This window comes from Aethalodelphis obliquidens, unplaced genomic scaffold (assembly GCF_003676395.1).
Source record: "Aethalodelphis obliquidens isolate GAN/ISIS:26980383/991018 unplaced genomic scaffold, ASM367639v1 scaffold13, whole genome shotgun sequence".
NCBI classification, from domain to species: Eukaryota; Metazoa; Chordata; class Mammalia; order Artiodactyla; family Delphinidae; genus Aethalodelphis; species Aethalodelphis obliquidens.
Genome location: NW_020837957.1, coordinates 20,956,650 through 20,978,097, shown reverse-complemented (window position 1 = coordinate 20,978,097; position 21,448 = coordinate 20,956,650). Strand labels below are relative to the sequence as shown.

Sequence of the window (21,448 nt, the reverse complement as noted above, 5' to 3'; positions counted from 1 at the left end):
ATACAGTATGTCTCTTCTGCATTTATATACATGTATGGAAACTAGGCAAAACTCATGTAGTTATACCTCTTGTTTTAATTCTTTAAGTAAATTTATCCTGGGACCGAAGTTACTGTACTTATATCTTACATGGAAAAATGTATATTTTAAAGTACATATTTAAAAAGCAGAAATAATATTAGTGACACACATATGCAGTAATCAACATAAGTCACAGACTTTAAAATACTTTAACTTCTTGTAGTAAAACATATATAATTGACCATTTTAACCATATTTAAATGTACAGTTCAATGGCACTGTATGCATTCATAATGTTCCACAACAACCACCACCCCTTTATCGCCAAAACTTTATCTTCCCAAACTGAAACTGTGTATGCATTAAACAATTAACTCCTCATTAACATTATTTAACTTTACCTCACAGAATCATCTGTACTTATGGTATCATCATACTTACTATCAATCTGTAATAATGATATATCAGTTATTCCTGGAGAAAGAGCAGGTTGACAAGCAACTGAAGGAAAATCAATAAGGTCTGGTAGGCTGATGCACTCTTTTTTACCTAGCTGTAAGCAAACATGATAATCAGTAAGATCTGGTAGGGTTACACATTGTTTTTCATCTATTTGTAAACATCTGGTAATGCACAACAGTAATGCATTTTTTTACTTGTATGGTGATGAACTCCCAAATCTGTCTTTATAACTATAGACCCTCTCTTGTGCTCTAGCTTCTCCATTCCACTGGACATTACTTGGACATTATACCACAGGAGCTTCAAACTTAAAATTCAAAAAGAAGAAAAAAAAAGAATCCATATTCCTTTCTAAACATGATTTCCTTCCAAGAGTTCTGATTTCAGTTACTTGTTATGGCAACTTTTAAATGTTTCTAAGATGGCTATTGAATTTTTTTCATTTTGAGCCAATTTTGATCATGTATATTTGCTTAGAAAATTCGAGATCCTAGCACATTTTCAAATTTTAGCATACATTTTATTCTCATAAATTTTATCACCTCTGTATTTGTGTTATATTGCCTTCATCTCACCTAATTTTTGTGTTTCTACTCTTGTTTTGATAAACTACCTAAAGCCTTACCAATGTTAATGTTTCTGCCACTACCACTTTATAGACCTTGAGTTGTTTTCAATTCTGCCAGGCTTTTAACTTTTGTAACTTATTAGCTTCTACTTTTATCTTCATTAATCCCTTACCCCTACTTTGTTTGTTTTATTATTCTTTTTCTATTTTATTGCATTGACCTTAACTTACAAGGTCAGGTTCCCACAGGATAATGGCAGCCACTAAAATCTCTCCACGCATGCTCTCAACTACTATAAAAAGAAAGCAAATACAATCACCCATAATTTGTATCTGTAGAATAACTAGGACACAGAATCCTCTAATTTACATATACTTTAATTTACATGTAAGTGGGGAAATAACCACCCTAGACCAGCAGAGTGTGCTTAGGAGCTCACACCTGAGCAGAGTCTGATGGGAACTATGCATTAAAGAGCACAATACACAGATAACACAGTAAACATCAATCACAATTTAGTCTTAAAGGAGAAGGTCCTGCATGTGGTGGAAGAATACTGAGTAAGGGTACCAAATGGTAAATCAAAGCTCTTTCTATGAGGAATCTAAAAGAAAGGGGCTTTTAAAATGTAGGTGGCCAGAGGTGGTAATTATGGGAAAACACAGCTACTGGATGAGAGGAAAATTCTTTGGCAGCAAGAGATGTTCGTCAAGGCTAGGTGGTAAGAGAAAAGAAGGTGGTCAAGTTAAGAGTTCTGCTGAATTAAATCAGCAGGAAAGAATACAAAGAAAAAAGACCACTTCCCTTAAGGCCCCATTTATTTAAAAATACATAAATAAATAACTGCATTTCACTAAAACAACAGGAGAGAGCTTTCCTAATCTATTGATACAAGCTAAAATAAACCACCAGAACACCTGTTTCTCTATAAGAACACCTGTTACTGATTCAGAAAAATACAACACAAATAAACATAGACAAAATCTACAACATAATATAGCATCCATACAAAGTTACTTTTTGAAAACCCTCAAAACTGAGAACTAAAACAAAACAAAACCAGCAGCCAGGAAGCAGAGAAAAAATTAACAATATTCCCAACATAGATTAAATTAAATTAAATCAAATCATTTTAGGTATTAATGAACACCACAAATCACATATTTAGAAACTCAGAATAAAAATTGAAAAATAACAGGAAGATGTAAAATGGAAATTGACCAAACTGAAGAAATAAATTAAAGAAAAAACAACACTGTCTCAGAAATGAATAACACGTATCCAAAAAGGAACAGATATGACCAAAAATACAGTAAGCATAATAGAGAACAGAAATAAAAGGAATAAAGAAAATTAAACATAAAGAAAATAGTAAACTAGATCATAGAGAAAGTAGTAGAGATAAAAGGTAAAGAAGAACTAGGATAAGACCAACTGAGGTCTCTGAAAAAAAAAAACCCAAAAAACCATGGAATGGATCTGCTATTTATATTGTTTTCTAGAGTTATAATTTCTTGAAATAAAAGAAGTCCTGATTTTCATACTGAAAGGGCCCACTGAGTACCCATAAAAACCAGACCTAGAACTCTCAACTGAAATATAGCCTGATAAAACTACTACACATTAAAGGGATCCTCTGGCCTTCCAGACAAAAATAACCAAGACAATTTACAAAGAAAAGAAAATCAGTTTGGCATCATACTTCTTAACAGTAACATATAAAACATCAGTAGAGCAACATTTTAATAAACTCAAGGAAAAACTGTGTAAGCCAAGGATGTTACAGCCAATCAAGCTATCCTTCAAGTACCAAGGCTCTAAAGCAGGGATGAGCAAACTTCTGTAAAAGGCCTCAGAGTAAATAATTTAGGTTTTGTGGGCCACATATGGTATTTGTCATAATTCTTATTTTTTTCAACTTTTAAAAAATGTAAAAAACATTTTTAGGTCCCATACTTCACAAAACAAGCTGTGGGCCTTGTCTGCCTATTCCTGCTCTAGATAAAATTTTAAATATGTAAGAAGTAAGGGAATATCGTACCTGGGAGCTTTTTTTTAATAAGTAGAGCTTTACCCAATGAAGCAATGATTGAAAAATCTTGTGTAAAAGAACTGGCAGTAAGTGTTGAACATATTTAATTATAGATCTAAGACTAAAACAAAGGTGAGGAGGATAAGACAAGAAGCACAGCCCATAAATGTTCTGTTCTTTTACAAAGTAGAAATAACACAACTAAAAGTACATGAGAGGAGAAAGGAGGGGGAAAGATGTCTTTTTAATTGCCTTGAATTTAAAGATAGGAGTCAGAGGATAATTTTAGAGGTAACAAATCAAAATCAGAAGCATAAATTTTAAGAAAAGGAAAAAGGAGGGTTAGGAATACTAGCACAAATTTGTATCAGTATAAAGGTAAACACTAGAATGAGATTCAGATTTCCTAAATACCAGGAGTGGGGGGGAGTGCAAATAAACCACATAGTAACACATAGTAACTATAACATAAAGTAAAATAAGCAATCTGAGGTCAAATATATCAGTCCTATCAAAAACATAAATGGACATAACTCATCTACTAAATGAAAACGACTTTCAGACTGGCTTACAAAGGGAAACCCAACTCTAGCGTGTCTGTTAAAGACATACCTAAAACAAAGCAATTCAGAAAAGTTGGGGAAAAAAGTAGGGGAGGAATATAGGGGTATACCAAATAAATGTAAACAAAAAGAAAGGAGAGGTTAGTATCTTGATATGCAGTAAGGGAGAATTCAGGTCAAAAAAGCATTTAATGAGTCAAAGAAGGGCACTTCATAATGCAAAAGTGATGATATTACTATTTGCATGAGAACAACTTTGTGCCAAATAATACATAGAAATCTAAATAAATCAAAAACCACAGGAGATGTAAGGATAAACAGTAAAATACTAATAACAGAAGATTCTAATACATCTATTCTCAGTCCAAGACATAGAAAGAAAAAGTTAGAAAAAAAAAAAGGATATGGAACACTTAAACAACATATTAAACAATGTAGATTATAGACAAGGCACAGAGTAGGGGAAGATATTCGCAATGCACATAAGCATCAAAGGACTACCCTCCAAAGTATATTAAAAACTCCTACTAATCAGAAATATATGGCAGACAACACAATAGAAATACTTGAAAAGGTAGTTCTCCAATAAAGTTATCAAAATGGAGTCTATAAAATATAAAAATATGATCAACTGTATGGGTAATCTGGGAAATGAAAATTCAAAACACAGTGAAATAGCATTAAGCACCCACCAGCTGGAAAAATTTTAAAGTGTGAAGACAGCATATTTTATTAATATCTAGCAACAATAAAACAATTATTTGCTGAATATGGCATGCCTCTGCTCCAAAACTCAAAGGCTCTGAGCTGTGATTCTCCTCTCAGGGCTTGTCTCAGACTCCATTTAGCATTCCAACCAACAAATCATATATAACCAACAACCAACAACCAACATATGTATTCTAACATATCAAGCATCACTGGACCAGATGGATATTAGCACACAACTGGCAGCCCAGCTTGCTGTGCCTCTTGGATCACCTTGTGAGCCTTCTCTTGCTCTGGGCCCACTCAAAGTTGGCAGTCTTTTAGATTACTTGATTTAAAAAAAAAAAAAAAAAGATTGGAGCCATGCATCCGAATGCAGTATATCTCCAAATTCCAAACAGGTCCATCAAGTGACTCATTCTTCATGGTAGCTGGGGCAAGATACAAAAACCTGGTTTTTACTTTAAAGGGCATACATCAACATGTCCCAGATCATGAAACTCCCAGAAATTTCACTGAATTGGCAGGCTCCTGAATTTTGAGGTTTATCTCCCCTTCTCTAACATTTAAGGTTAGAAAATTTAAGACATTTTAATCTGCAGTTCCATTTCAATTTCAGTATAAATATTATGGTGCAATACCACATCTAAAAAAATGTAGCACTATTTACAATAGCCAGGTCATGGAAGCAACCTAAATGCCCCTCAACAGAGGAATGGATAAAGAAGATGTGGTACATGTATACAATGGAATATTACTCAGCCATAAAAAGGAATGAAAATTGGGTCATTTGTAGAGATGTGGATGGAGCTAGATACTGTCATACAGAGTGAAGTAAGTCAGAAAGAGAAAAACAAATATCGTATATTAATGCATATATGTGGAATCTAGAAAAATGGTACAGATGAACTGGTTTGTAAGGCAGAAATAGAGACACAGATGTAGAGAACAAATGTATGGACACAAAGGGGGGAAAGCGGCGGGGGGTAGTGGTGGTGGTGGGATGAATTGGGAGATTGGGATTGACATATATACACTAATATGTATAAAATAGCTAACTAATAAGAACCTGCTGTATAAAAAAATAAATAAATTTTTTTTAAATTTAAAAATCATACCTGATTGTCCTCTCTTCTAAAGATATTAGTTCTATCATCTTCATTTTTCCAAAGAAACTGACTTAAAGGGGAATGACAGATTTGTAAGTCATATTAAAAAATGATTCCATGAATATTAACTTTTCATGTTTTTTATTTAATATTCTATAAACACAAATATAACATTAAAAATTTTTAAAGTCTGCTTGAAACCATTATATTATCTTTCAAACTCATTAATTATCAATATAAACTACATTTAGCATGAGTTATACAATAATATTTCATTATATTATAGCTAAATTCAAATCATAGTCCAATGTCTATAGCAAGGTAAAATAACTGGAAATTTTGTAAACATACTTTGCTTATAGTTCTTTTGTGAATAATTGTTTATAAAATTCCTTATCTTAATTTCAGAAGACTATATGCAAAACTGTTGTCTAAGTACTATAATTTTGAATGAAATGATACCAATGTGAAACTCAAACATGATTAGTTTACTCAAAACCAGGAATATAAAAGAGGCAGAAAAATTAATTCTAAGAAAGGCAAATGAAGACAGAAATTTTTCTGTCATTAGGTTGCCCCTGATGACAAAAGGATTACAACAGAATAAATTTAAGCAATAAATTATCCCTCATTATGTTGGAAGGGAATATTAGTATCTAACAGTAAACATCAGAATCAAGGTAATTTTAATTAAAAATGTCACTAACTTCACTCATATCTTTGTTCTAATTAGAAGTCTTTATACCAGTACCCTGGATATCTCACTCTTTTTCTTATAGTCTAGATTATGACATATAGAATCAACATCCATATTAATTACCTCTTTTTGCCGCTAAAATAATCATTATCTGAATCTTCCTGTGATCCTGGCAATTCAGAATTTCCAATTTGATTATTTCCATTCTGATTTTCATTTGGAGTGGCTTTTCCCCCAGCTGATGATGATGCCCATTCATAGCAAAGGAAGTTCATAATATTAAGAAAATACTAAAATAAAATTTTGGTTTTTTATGTACACACTATATACTCTTGTCCCATGTTTCAGAATCTCTATGAACTTTACTCTCCCAAACTGAATTTCATGAAACTTTAGTTTATGCAAAAGGAGAATTCTTTGGTAAATTCAGTTTGGGAAAAATTGGATTAAGCAATCCTAACAGAACACAAATCCACCCCCCCACACACACCCCTATGGCAGGATTTCTCTGTTTTTATGTACAATATGAATCTGCAAGAGGGGGTAAGTTGGGTTTTATTCAAACTTTGTTGTCTTCAAAAAGCTTTTGCCAAAAGCATCTTTTAAAAGAGTATTCTGAGGATCCTTCTCTGGAAAGTGCTGGGTATAAATACAGAGCATATAATGCCATTTGTTATTTCACATATATTTTCATTTATAAAATATCTCTTCATTTTAACAGAATTTCTCCATATAAGAAAACCACACAATGTCTTTAAAACATTAGCACTAATGTTCCACATGATCTACATGAACAAGAGATCCGTGAACCTGGTAGTGTTAATACAGATTTTTTTCCCTTGGGGAAATCAATTTTTTTTAATTTAGAAAAAATTGGAGTCATATTAGTGTTTGAAAAGTCATTTTGCAAGAGTTGCCACAGTATTTTGCAACCTGAAGCCCATATTGGTTTAGTTTTAGTCAGGTTGCTACCACTTATTTCCTATCTGGCACTGGACTTAGTCATTTAAAGAAAACAAATAGGGATTTTCTAAAAAGATATATTCAAGGCAAAGGAACAAAAAATAGATATATCAGCTGTTTAAAACTGATAGTAAAATACCACTCCCCCCACCTGCCCCCCAAAACAAACAACAATGGAAAACTCAGTAGATTCTGAGTGACATTTTGATAGGAATATATGACATGTATCTCTTATTCCTAATAACTGTTTAGAGAATGATGCAATGCACCATTCAATACCTATGCAACTTAATAAGAAAGCAGGTCTATTTACTTTTGAAAAAATATAGTGTTTTGAGAGCTAGAGTAGATGTACATATAAAATGTTATAGATTCACAGAAAAAGGAGTGTCTTATTTTGGGGGAGAATTCATTTAATTCATAAATGTTTAGTATATTTGCTTTTCCATCACAATTTATTTGCTGTAGGCAGTAAGTAAAAAAATTCAACTGACTTTTTTTCAATCGATTCTTAGAGTGTAGTTCCAGCTTTATTTATATGTTTATAAGTTTAATTTTGATTTCTTTAATTACCTACCACTTTTTAAGAACTGAATTATCAGTAAATTGGTGGGTGTAACCATATAAAAAATTTTAAAGTCTTTGAAATACAAATGTCTCCCAACATTAAAGTTGTTTTGCTTTGGTTTGATACTGTTTTCCTGGCTAAGATATTTCTGAACTATAATAATAATATCAAGATTTTATGAAACAATAACTTCTTTTCTCCTTTAGCCTTAACTTTATCTGAAACTATTATAAAAGGTGGTAGACTTTACGTAAGTGCTGTAAGTATTTTGACTTTATTTGATTTTTAAATTTTATTTATTTTTTTTTGCAGGCTCTAGAGCACAGGGTCAGTAGTTGTGGCACATGGGCTTAGTTGCTCCGCGGCATGTGGGATCTTCCCAGAACAGGGCTTGAACCCATGTCCCCTGCATTGGCAAGCAGATTCTTAACCACTGTGCCACCAGGGAAGCCCTGATTTTATTTTTATTTTCGAACAGTACTTAAATTGTCTTTTTTTCCTCCCAACTGGTGAAACTAGTTTTTAAAATCCCCATATTGAATTGTAGCTTTCCTTTTATACTGCCTATATTCGTAAGGCTAGATTTGCCCAGAATTTGCCCAGACCTGACTGTTAAAATGTACTATAACAACGTCTTTGTCTTTCCCATTCCAGTTGAAATCACCTTCTTCCTGATTCTTGTTAAGAAGCTTTTTCAAAGTGTTTTCTAAACAACTGGGATCTGTTCCAGGTTCTTCCTTTGACAAAGTTACACTAAGTGGTCTGTGTATTATTCCGTCAGCCTCAGCAACACCATTATTAGTCTGCTGCACATCTAAAGAAACTGCTGATGATGCTGAATAAATATTTCCTAAATGATACATTATAGGAAGCAAATATAATTCTGATTGAAGAGCCTAAAACATAGAGGAAATTAAAAAAAATTAGTTTACACTTTAAAAAATAAGTTAAAAAATTAGTATAAGTTTAAAGTGTCACATTACATACATATGGAGGAGCAAATGATTTGAGTTTCAGTTCTGATTCTTGCTTTGCCTTCACCTGGAAATAAATGAGGAAATAATTAAAGCTTCTGTAACGTTTTTCAATTACTTTTACCCTCACTTTTTTGCAGACGGCATATTTCTGTGACATAAAAATCAAATCAAAAAGCTAGTAACTAAGGCTATATTCTAGAAAACGTAGAATATAATCTTATTTCTATTCACTGGACTAAACATGATAGAAATTCTATGTCATTTAATAATAATAATTATGGCTATCACTTGCATGGACTTACTATGTGCCAGGCATTATTCTAAATGCTTTACATATAAAGCTCAGTTAATCCTCACAATTCCATGTGATAGGCACACATATTGTCTGTAGTTCACAGACAAGAATGAGGCAAAGAGAGGTTAAGCATCTTGCCCAAGATTTTATAAATAGGAAGTTTTCAAGTTGGGATTCAAAACCAGGTAATCTGGTTCTAGAATCCAACTTTGTAAACTTTATTTCCTAAATATTCATCCCATAGAGTTAATTTGTTATTCGTTCATTCTCTCAACAAATATTGAGGTATACTATGTGTTAGGTAGTGTTCTACGTGGTGGGGATACAACTGTAAACAATGCAAAGTCCCTGCCCTCATGTAGCTTATATTCTACTTGGGAGAGCAGATGTTAAATAAATGTGATTTAAGATAGTGATATGTGATTTATGAAAATAAAACAGAGTGATGTAATAGAGAGGAATTCAGAGAAAGAATATCTGAAAACTAGGTGGTCAGAGAAGGCCATTTTTGAAAGATAATAATTGAGCTGAGAACTGAATTATGAAAACAAGAAGGAAGCTATTTGAAAATCGGGGGAAGTGATTTCCAGGCAAGTACAAAGATGATAAAATAGAAATGAGTTTGCTGTATGTGAGGACCAAAGGAAGATTTTTGTGGCTAAAGTGTAGAACCAAGGAGAAAATAGTAGTAGATCAAATCTGAGAGGCAGCCTGTTCCTGAGACTCTCCTATCTCTTGCCTAACCACTGCAAAAGTCTCCTGGTTACAATTCCTGTCTCTAGTTTCTTAAGGCTCTCATCATGTCATCTTTTGCTCAAAAACTCCAAAGCTTCAGGGAAAAAAAAAAAAATCCAAATTCATTAATCTGGCATTCAAGACCTTCAATAAACAACTTTTACAACTTGTTGTCTACTATTCCCTTTCACACAGTCAATGCTCTAGTAAAAACCAAACCACTCACTTTTCCCTAGAGTTGCCTCCTTTGCCACTTCTGTGCTCTTTCTATTTTCTCTGCTCAGAAAGCTTCTCCCACCCAACATCTTTGCAAGATCAAATATTTTTCTGTCAAAATCTAAACTGATGATCACTTTTTCCTTAAAGTTCTCCATCTCCCCTCTTGTCCTGCTGGAAGCAGTCTCCTTTTCTTCTAAATATACAGAATATGCTATTTTAATTATTTATGTATTTTATCTTCACCACTACACTGAATATTCTTTAAGAGCAGGATCCATAGTCAATTCTTTTTTCTCATTTTGTATACAGAAAAACATCAATAAATATTTGTTGAAAATATTATAATAAAATATTGATATTAGAAGCATTTTAGAAGTTGGCTTAAATTGCCATTAGGTTCCTTCCAATCTAGAATTCTGTGATTGGTATTTTGCAATTTTACTTATCATGAAAAAGAACAAAAAGTTATGAGGGTTGTTCCTTTCCTTCCCTGATTAAGGAAAACTAACTTAATGATCAGTAAATTAATATTCTGCTATACTAAACAGAACTCTAATGACAAAAACTTTAAATCTACCTACTGAGCCCAAGAATTCCACATAGAAAATTTCTTTATAGTTTTACTTTGGGGGAAATTTTTTTTTTCCCATTATCATTCATTATTTAATTTTTTCAATAAACATTTAAATGCCTCTAAGTGCTAAACACCTTGTTAGGCACTGGTTGTAAATACAGTAGTGAATAACATAAAGTCCCTGCTCACAGGGAGCTACAGTCTAATGGCAGTTATGTTAAACAAATAATTGCATAAGCAAATACATAATAATGATACGTTAACTAGCATAGAATGGGAATATACTGCATTTTAAAGGGTTTAAATATGAAAAATCTTGATTAAAGAAAGAAACCTTATATAAATACGAGAAACCAGAAGTGAGCATATATGTGTATATATACACGTGTGTGTGTGTGTGTGTGTGTGTGTGTGTGTATTCTGTTTCTATTTTTAAATAGTTTCTATTTTTAAAAAGTAATTGTAGATATACTGGTTTAATCACTATTCACAGCTCTTCAACAGGTTTCTAATTTCAGATAATTTCTCTCTTAATTCTCTTTGGGTATAGCCATAGTAATACACAGGTTATACTCTGTTTTCTAGGTGGCAGTACTATGGCTAAGTGACATCTGTTCCTATAGTACTTTTTAACTGTTATATAGCACTACCTATTGATAGTATTCATTAAGTCAGGGACTGGATCCATCACATGAATAAAATATTTTTCACTTAGAATTTTTGAATTTCCAGAAAGCATTTTTCTCTGCAGAAAAAAAAAAGATTGCTTTTTCAGGCACATTGTAACATGACTACAAAATACTTGCCTTATAAATCCAGCTAAAATTAATTTGTTAACAACTTCTATTGAAATGGTATTTAACTGATAGTTCCAAGATCCTTCAGGGACATAAAAAACATGAAGTTCCACCAAGTGAATAAATTGAGAATAAAATCAGTTAAAATATTTTTAAAGTGAAAAAAATCAACTGATGTCCTCTAGAATTTTAAGTTTAAAAAACATAATTGAAATAAACATGGAATACATGTATCCTCTGAACAAACACAAAAAAACAAAATGAAGAGCCAAAAATTTGTTAGGTTGGCTACTTGGCACTTGGAGCACATTTTCCCTTGGAAACAATGTCATAGCTGTGGTCCTAGAGTTCCTTAACATACCGACATACAATGCTTGTTTTGTGGCTTGCAGTAAGGATACCAGATTGCCAAGATCAGTTTTCTTATTACCAACCTTTCCACCTTCCCTGACCTCCACCTACACAGTTTCATTGGTGTTACCTTGTAGAATCCTTATCCTTTACATATTGTCTCCCTAACACAGCTGTGATGAGTGCTAGTTCTCAGCACCTGCTAAAGTGTGAATACTAGGGCTTGGGGAATATCTCTGTTTCCCAGAATTCAAGGAAGAACATATTCCTGACCAGTGATGGGGAGAGGAATGGTTGTTTTCACATAGGGCATGTCTGTAAGCTTAGCTTGTCTGTGCTTATATGTACTATCTTTTTTCCTATTAGTGTTTTATTACCTCAATTAGAATTTATCTATGGGGAAGAATATTTAGATTACTACAACAGAACAATTACAGCAAATAAAGGCTTATCTTTTAGTCTAATGAAAGTTTGCTATTCATGTATATTAAAAGTCAAAGCACTGAAATGATTATACTCTATGATATTAAGTGAGAAACATTTTTTAAATTTTAAGTAAATATGACCTTATATTAATATTAGTAATTTTTATAGGAAATGAAAATGGCTCTTAACATCTTTTTATTTATTTATTTATTTTTTTGCAGTACGTGGACCTCTCACTGTTGTGGTCTCTCCCGTTGCGGAGCACAGGCTTTGGACGCGCAGGCTCAGCGGCCATGGCTCACGAGCCCAGCCGCTCCGCGGCACGTGGGATCTTCCCAGACTGGGGCACGAACCCGTGTCCACTGCATCGGCAGGCGGACTCTCAACCACTGCCCCACCAGAGAAGCCCGACAATGGCTCTTGAACTGAGTATTTTGCTCGAGTTGTTTTTATAGACCAAGCAGATTACTTGTACAGTTCTGATGTCAGAATATTAACCACAGTTTAAGATGTTTGAATAGATAGATGGAATAGTGAAGTTTCCTATATGCTGTATTTTAAATATCAGGGCATTTAAAAGATTATTCTCTAACTATACCATCCTATTAACAGCTAAAGCTATACTATATATTAATACTATAATATTAAATATTAAATCTATACTATTAAATATTTGTAAAACCTTCAGAAATCTGAAGTAAATATGGCCTTGCCCATTATATAAATGTATTAATATTTTACAGGAGAAAAAAATATTTCTTTAACTAAACGTTTTACTCTGCTTTCATAGATGAAGTAATTACTTCTATATATTTTATAACAATTCATGAATTATAATTCAAAGTATATAGACTTTCATTCTATAATTGAAAGAGGAAGCAATACAAAGAAAATATAGTTGACAAAACATTTCCTGACCTTTGAAACATTTTGTGAAGTAAATTAATTTATTGGGAATTTGGATTTATTCATTCATTCAACAAATATACCTACTATGTGCCAGCACTGTTCTAGGTACTATAAATATGTAGTGAATAAAACAAAGATCCTTGCCTGCATGCAGCTGAGATTCTAATGAGGTATCAGGACAAGAAGAAGGGTGAGGGAAGTGAAGCACTCACCTCAGGTACAAAATTTAAAGGGGTACCAAAACCTCAGTAATCAAGATAAATAATATTTTAAAAAATCTATTCAGGGACTTCCCTGGTGGCACAGCAGCTGGGAATCTGCCTGCTAACACTGGGGACACGGGTTCGAGTCCTGGCCCGGGAAGATCCCACATGCCATGGAGCAGATGGGCCCGCGTGCCACGACTACTAAGTCTGCGCTCTGGAGCCCGCAAGCCACAACTACTGAGCTCGTGTGCCGCGACTGCTGAAGCCCGCATGCCTGGAGCCTGTGCTCCACAGAGGGAGGGGCCAGTGCAATAAGAAGCCCGCACACCACAAAGGAGAGTAGCAGAGTAGCTCCTGCTCACCGCAACTGGGGAGGGCCCATGCGCAGCAACGAAGACCCAACACAGCCAAAAATAAAATAAATAAATAAATCTATTCAATGCAAAAAATTCATGATGAATAAAATATCATAAATTTAAAGACAGAATGGTACTATTAGAGCCTGAGTAGAAAGGAAAAATATGAACTGCTATATACATGTTTTTTTTAAAAATACATTTCTTAATGGTTAACTTTTTCCAGAACAACATAGTTGAAAAAATATTGAAAATTTTGAAAGCCTGTATTAAAACTCACAACATCATTTTAAGGTTAAACATTCTATTTATATCAAAACCCAACTTTATCCTGGCTTTAATGGAAGTAAATCCATCAATAATATTCTTATTAAAACTATTATTTTAAAAATACATTAAATAGGACAGGGAACTATAGTCAATATTATGCAATAACCTACAAGAGAAAAGAATCTGAAAAAGAATATATATATATATTCATATATATATATATCTGAATCGCTGTGCTGTATACCTGAAACTTACATGATATTTTAAATTAACTATGCTTTGATTAAAAAAATTTTTTTAAATAAGTAAAAATAAAAATAACTATTTTACAATAAATAATAAAAATACATTAAAAGGTATACAGACGGGCACATATTTTGCCTTTTGCCTCAGGTTCCAAAATGGCTAGGCATAGCATTATTAGATCCTGTTTCTACTTAAAATGTTGATATCTTGTTTGTCACAGGTTTTTGCATTAGTTTTTCATTTTAAAAATCTTTTATTAAAATATTTATCTTAATTACTTAATTTTTTGATGCCTGCTTAAGTTTTGCACCAAAGGCAAGTGACTCATTTTCCTCAGACTAGTCTCAGTCCTGTGAGGGACATAGACAATAAACATTAAATATAAAACACTGGTAAGTGATATAGCAAATCAGAAAGTGGGCAGTACTGGGAAAAGAGAATAAGTAGAGCAGGGCAAGGAAATTGGGAAGATAAAAGAGGGAGTAGTTTTCAGTTTTAAATAGAATAGTCCGGATACAAATCTAAGAAAATTAACAATTGCTTAATGTCAACTAATATCTAGTCCATATACAAATTTCGCCAACTGTCCAACTGTCCTCAGAATGTTTTTTCAATCTAGAATTCAATCAAGGATAACATATTGCATTTGGTTGTTACGTCTTTTCTTTTTTTTAATTGAAGTATAGTTGATTTACAATTTGTTAGTTTCAGGTATACAGCAAAATGATTCAGTTATTTTCTTTCAGATTATATTCCATTATAGTTTATTATAAGACATTGAATATAATTCCCTGTGCTATACAGTAATCCTTGTTGCTTATTTATCTTATGTATACTAGTGTGTATCTATTAATCCCGTACTCCTAATTTGTCCTTCCCTCTCTCCTTCTCCCCTTTGTCACAACTTTTAAAAAGCTTAATTTGGAAGAGTTTTCCAGACCTGCTTTTTTTTTTTTCTCTTCATGGCACTTTTTAAAGAGACTGGACCAATTGTTTAACAGGCTGTTCTGCATTCTGAATTTACCTTATTAACTCCTAAGGTGTCATTTAACTTATTTCTCCAATCCTTCTCTCTCCTGTAAACAGTTGACTTTATAGCCCTCAATTGACACGTGTTAATCAACTGGGGTAAGAACACTTCATAATACCCTGTACTACATATTACTTCACATTTGGGCATACATAATGCTCTACTCCCAAATATTTGTATATTTAATAATTATTAAAGGGATAATAGAACAGACTATAAGGGACAAGAAAATGGAACCTGTTATAGAGTTATTTCAATAATTAAAGTGTGAGGTGATAGTGGCTCAGACTAACATGCTAGCAATATAGGTGATGGGAAGTGGTCAGATTTTGTATATAATTTGAAGCTAGAGTCCAAGAAGTGAAGTTTGAGTAAGGTGTGATGTATGACTCCAAGGTGTTTGGCCTCAGATATCGAAAGGATGGATTTGCCATCAACTGAGATGGGTAAGGTCATGGTTAGTACAGGTTTGGGCTGGGGGGAGAACTGTAGTTCAGTTTCAGACATACTGAGTTTCAGCTGTCTATTGGATATCCAAGCGCAGATTTCAAGTAGGCAGCTGAAAATATCAATCTGGAGTTTGGGAAAGAGGGCTGGGATGGGATATAAATTTGAGAATACTTAGCATAAAGTTGGTATTTAAAGCTACTAGACTGGAGATTAGAGAGGATAACACTCGGGGAATAGAAGAGTAGTTCTCTATTCTAGTGAGAGAAACTAGAACTAAAGGTACGAAGACGCGGAGATCACCTTCCTCCCCACAGATACACCAGAAATACATCTACACGTGGAACAACTCCTACAGAACACCTACTGAACGCTGGCAGAAGACCTCAGACCTCCCAAAAGGCAAGAAACCCCCCACGTAACTGGGTAGGGCAAAAGAAAAAAGAATAAACAGAGACGGAAGGATAGGGACGGGTCCTGCACCAGTGGGAGGGAGCTGTGAAGGAGGAAACGTTACCACACACTAGGAAGCCCCTTCGCGGGCGGAGACTGCGGGTGGCGGAGCGGGGTAGCTTCGGGGCCGCGGAGGAGAGCACAGCAACAGGGGTGCAGCAGGCAAAGCAGAGAGATTCCAGCACAGAGGATCAGGGCCGACCGGCACTCACCAGCCGAGAGGCTTGTCTGCTCACCTGCCGGGGCGGAGCTGAGGCTCGGCCTTCAGTCGGAGCACCGGGGGAGGACTGGGGTTGGCAGCCTGAACACAGCCTGCAGGGCGTTAGTGCGCTGCGGCTAGCCGGGAAGGAGTCTGGGGAAAAGTCTGGACCTGCCGGAGAAAAGTCTGGACCTGCCGAAGAGGCAAGAGACTTTTTCTTCCCTCTTTATTTCCTGGTGCGCGACGAGAGGGGATTAAGAACACTGCTTGAAGGAGCTCCAGAGACGGGTGCGAGCCGCACCTAAAAGTGCGGACCCCAGAGACAGACATGAGACGCTAAGGCCGCTGCTACCACCACCAAGAAGCCTGTGTGCGAACACAGGTCACTATACACGTCCCCTTCCGGGGAGCCTGTGCAGCCCGCCACTGCCAGGGTCCCGGAATCCAGGGACAACTCCCCCGGGAAAACGCAAGGCGCGCCTCGGGCTGGCGCAACGTCATGCTGGCCTCTGCCGCTGCAGGCCCGCCCCGCACTCCGTGCCCCTCCCTCCCCACAGCGGATTAAAGCTCCACAATCAACTTGATGTACCCTGCATCTGTGGAATACATGAATAGGCAACGAATAATCCCAAATTAAGGAGGTGGTCTTTGAGAGCAAGATTTATTATTCTTTCCCCTTTTCCTTTTTTTGTGTGTATGTTTATGCTTCTGTGTGAGATTTTGTCTGTATAGCTTTGCTTCCACCATTTGTTCTGGGTTCTATGCATCCGTTGTTTTTGGGTTTTTTTCCTCTTAATAATTATTTTTTTATTTTAATAACTTCGTTATATTTTATCTTACTTTATTTTATTTTACTTTGTCTTCTTTCTTGTTTTCCTTCTTTCCCTCCTTCCTTCTTGCTCCCTTTCTTTCTTTCTTTCTACTTCTACTAATTCTTTCTTTCTACTTTTTCTTCTGAGCCGTGTGGATGAAAGGCTCTTGGTGCTGCAGCCAGGAGTTAGTGCTGTGCCTCTGAGGTGGGAGAGCCAACTTCAGGACACTGGTCCACAAGAGGCCTCCCAGCTGCACATAATATCAAATGGCGAAAATCTCCCAGAGATCTCCATCTCAACGCTGGCACCCAGCTTCACTCAATGACCAGCAAGCTACAGTGCTGGACATCCTATGCCAAACAACTAGCAAGACAGGAACACAACCCCACCCATTAGCAGAGAGGCTGCCCAAAATCATAATAAGTCTACAGACACCCCAAAACACACCACCAGACGTGGACCTGCCCACCAGAAAGACAAGATCCAGCCTCATCCACCAGAACACAGGCACTAGTCCCCTCCACCAGGAAGCCTGCACAACCCACTGAACCAACCAGAGGCACTGGGGACAGACACCAAAAACAACAGGAACTACAACCTTCAGCCTGCAAAAAGGAGACCCCAAACACAGTAAGATAAGCAAAATGAAAAGACAGAAAAACACACAGCAGATGAAGGAGCAAGATAAAAACCCACCAGACCTAACAAATGAAGAGGAAATACCCAGTCTACCTGAAAAAGAATTCAGAATAATGATAGTAAAGATGATCCAAAATCTTGGAAACAGAATAGACAAAATGCAAGAAACATTTAACAAGGAACTAGAAGAACTAAAGATGAAACAAACAATGATGAACAACACAATAAATGAAATTAAAAATACTCTAGATGGGATCAATAGCAGAATAACTGAGGCAGAAGAACAGATAAGTGACCTGGAATATAAAATAGTGGAAATAACTACTGCAGAGCAGAATAAAGAAAAAAGAATGAAAAGAACTGAGGATAGTCTCAGAGACCTCTGGGACAACATTAAATGCACCAACATTCGAATTATAGGGGTTCCAGAAGAAGAAGAGAAAAAGAAAGGGACTGAGAAAATATTTGAAGAGATTATAGTTGAAAACTTCCCTAATATGGGAAAGGAAATAGTTAATCAAGTCCAGGAAGCACACAGAGTGCCATACAGGATAAATCCAAAGAGAAATACGCCAAGACACATATTAATCAAACTGTCAAAAATTAAATACAAAGAAAACATATTAAAAGCAGCAAGGGAAAAACAACAAATAACACACAAGGGAATCCCCATAAGGTTAACAGCTGATCTTTCAGCAGAAACTCTGCAAGCCAGAAGGGAGTGGCAGGACATACTGAAAGTGATGAAGGAGAAAAACCTGCAACCAAGATTACTCTACCCAGCAAGGATCTCATTCAGATTTGATGGAGAAATTAAAACCTTTACAGACAAGCAAAAGCTGAGAGAGTTCAGCACCACCAAACCAGCTCTACAACAACTGCTAAAGGAACTTCTCTAGGCAAGAAACACAAGAGAAGGAAAAGACCTACAATAACGAACCCAAAACAATTAAGAAAATGGGAATGGGAACATACATATCGATAATTACCTTAAATGTAAATGGACTAAATGCTCCCACCAAAAGACACAGATTGGCTGAATGGATACAAAAACAAGACGCATATATTTGCTGTCTACAAGAGACCCACTTCAGACCTAGAGACACATACAGACTGAAAGTAAGGGGATGGAAAAAGGTATTTCATGCAAATGGAAACCAAAAGAAAGCTGGAGTAGTAATTCTCGTATCAGACAAAATAGACTTGAAAATAAAGACTATTAGAAGAGACAAAGAAGGACACTACATAATGATCAAGGGATCGATCCAAGAAGATATAACAATTGTAAATATTTATGCACCCAACATAGGAGCACCTCAATACATAAGGCAAATACTAACAGCCATAAAAGGGGAAATCGACAGTAACACATTCATAGTAGGGTACTTTAACACCCCACTTTCACCAATGGACAGATCATCCAAAATGAAAATAAATAGGGAAACACAAGCTTCAAATGATACATTAAACAAGATGGACTTAATTAATATTTATAGGACATTCCATCCAAAAACAACAGAATACACATTTTTCTCAAGTGCTCATGGAACATTCTCCAGGATAGATCATATCTTGGGTCACAAATCAAGCCTTGGTAAATTTAAGAAAACTGAAATTGTATCAAGTATCTTTTCTGACCACAAGCCCATGAGACTAGATATCAATTACAGGAAAAGATCTGTAAAAAATACAAACACATGAAGGCTAAACAATACACTACTTAATAACGAAGTGATCACTGAAGAAATCAAAGAGGAAATCAAAAAATACCTAGAAACAAATGACAATGGAGACACGACAACTCAAAATCTATGGGATGCAGCAAAAGCAGTTCTAAGAGGGAAGTTTATAGCAATACAATCCTACCTTAAGAAACAGGAAACGTCTCGAATAAGCAACCTAACCTTGCACCTAAAGCAATTAGAGAAAGAACAAAAAAACCCCGAAGTGAGCAGAAGGAAAGAAATCATAAAAATCAGATCAGAAATAAATGAAAAAGAAGTGAAGGAAACGATAGCAAAGATCAATAAAACTAAAAGCTGGTTTTTTGAAAGGATAAACAAAATTGATAAACCATTAGCCAGACTCATCAAGAAAAAAAGGGAGATGACTGAAATCAATAGAATTAGAAATGAAAAAGGAGAAGTAACAACTGACACTGCAGAAATACAAAAGATCATGAGAGATTACTACAAGCAACTCTATGTCAATAAAATGGACAACCTGGAAGAAATGGACAAATTCTTAGAAAGGCACAACCTGCCAAGACTGAATCAGGAAGAAATAGAAAATATGAACAGACCAATCACAAGCACTGAAATTGAAACTGTGATTCAAAATCTTCCAACAAACAAAAGCCCAGGACCAGATGGCTTCACAGGCGAATTCTGTCAAACATTTAGAGAAGAGCTATGACCTATCCTTCTCAAACTCTTCCAAAATATAGCAGAGGGAGGAACACTCCCCAACTCATTCTATGAGGCCACCATCACCCTGATACCAAAACCAGACAAGGATGTCACAAAGAAAGAAAACTACAGGCCAATATCACTGATGAACATAGATGCAAAAGTCCTCAACAAAATACTAGCAAACAGAATCCAACAGCACATTAAACGGATCATACACCATGATCAAGTGGGGTTTATTCCAGGAATGCAAGGATTCTTCAATATACGCAAATCAATCACCATATTAACAAATTGAAGGAGATACACCATATGATCATCTCAATAGATGCAGAGAAAACTTTCGACAAAATTCAACACCCATTTATGATAAAAACCCTGCAGAAAGTAGGCATAGAGGGAACTTTCCTCAACATAATAAAGGCCATATATGACAAACCCACAGCCAACATCGTCCTCAATGGTGAAAAACTGAAAGCATTTCCTCTAAGATCAGGAACAAGACAAGGTTGCCCACTCTCACCACTCTTATTCAACATCGTTTTGGAAGTTTTAGCCACAGCAATCAGAGAAGAAAAGGAAATAAAAGGAATCCAAATCAGAAAAGACGAAATAAAGCTGTCACTATTTGCAGATGACATGATACTATACATAGAGAATCCTAAAGATGCTACCAGAAAACTACTAGAGCTAATCAATGAATTTGGTAAAGTAGCAGGATACAAAATTAATGCACAGAAATATCTGGCATTCCGATACACTAAGGATGAAAAATCTGAAAGTGAAATCAAGAAAACAGTCCCATTTATCATTGCAACAAAAAGAAAAAAATATCTAGGAATAAACCTACCTAAAGAGACAAAAGACCTGTATGCAGAAAATTATAAGACACAGATGAAAGAAATTAAAGATGATACAAATAGATGGAGAGATATACCATGTTCTTGGATTGGAAGGATCAACATTGTGAAAATGACTCTACTACCCAAAGCAATCTACAGATTCAATGCAATCCCTATCAAACTACCACTGGCATTTTTCACAGAACTAGAACAAAAAATTTCACATTTGTATGGAAACACAAAAGACCCCGAATAGCCAAAGCAATCTTGAGAACGAAAAACAGAGCTGGAGGAATCAGGCTTCCTGACTTCAGACTATACTACAAAGCTACAGTAATCAAGACAGTATGGTACTGGCACAAAAACAGAAATATAGATCAATGGAACAGGATAGAAAGCCCGGAGATAAACCCACACACACATGGTCCCCTTATCTTTGATAAAGGAGGCAGGAATGTACAGTGGAGAAAGGACAGCCTCTTCAATAAGTGGTGCTGGGAAAATTGGACAGCTACATGTAGAAGTATGAGATTGGATCACTCCCTAACACCATGCACAAAGATAA

General features: G+C 35.3%; 1 protein-coding gene across 1 annotated transcript in view; it reads right to left on the bottom strand.

The window, feature by feature from the left end:
• The window catches only part of SPATA1 (spermatogenesis associated 1), a 45,214-nt gene that overhangs the window by 14,350 nt on the left and 9,416 nt on the right, over window positions 1-21,448 (bottom strand). Inside the window, 5 exon segments of the mRNA XM_027114181.1 lie at window positions 459-574; window positions 5,474-5,534; window positions 6,285-6,399; window positions 8,357-8,588; window positions 8,680-8,733. Of these exon segments, the coding sequence (XP_026969982.1) occupies window positions 459-574; window positions 5,474-5,534; window positions 6,285-6,399; window positions 8,357-8,588; window positions 8,680-8,733 (578 nt within the window).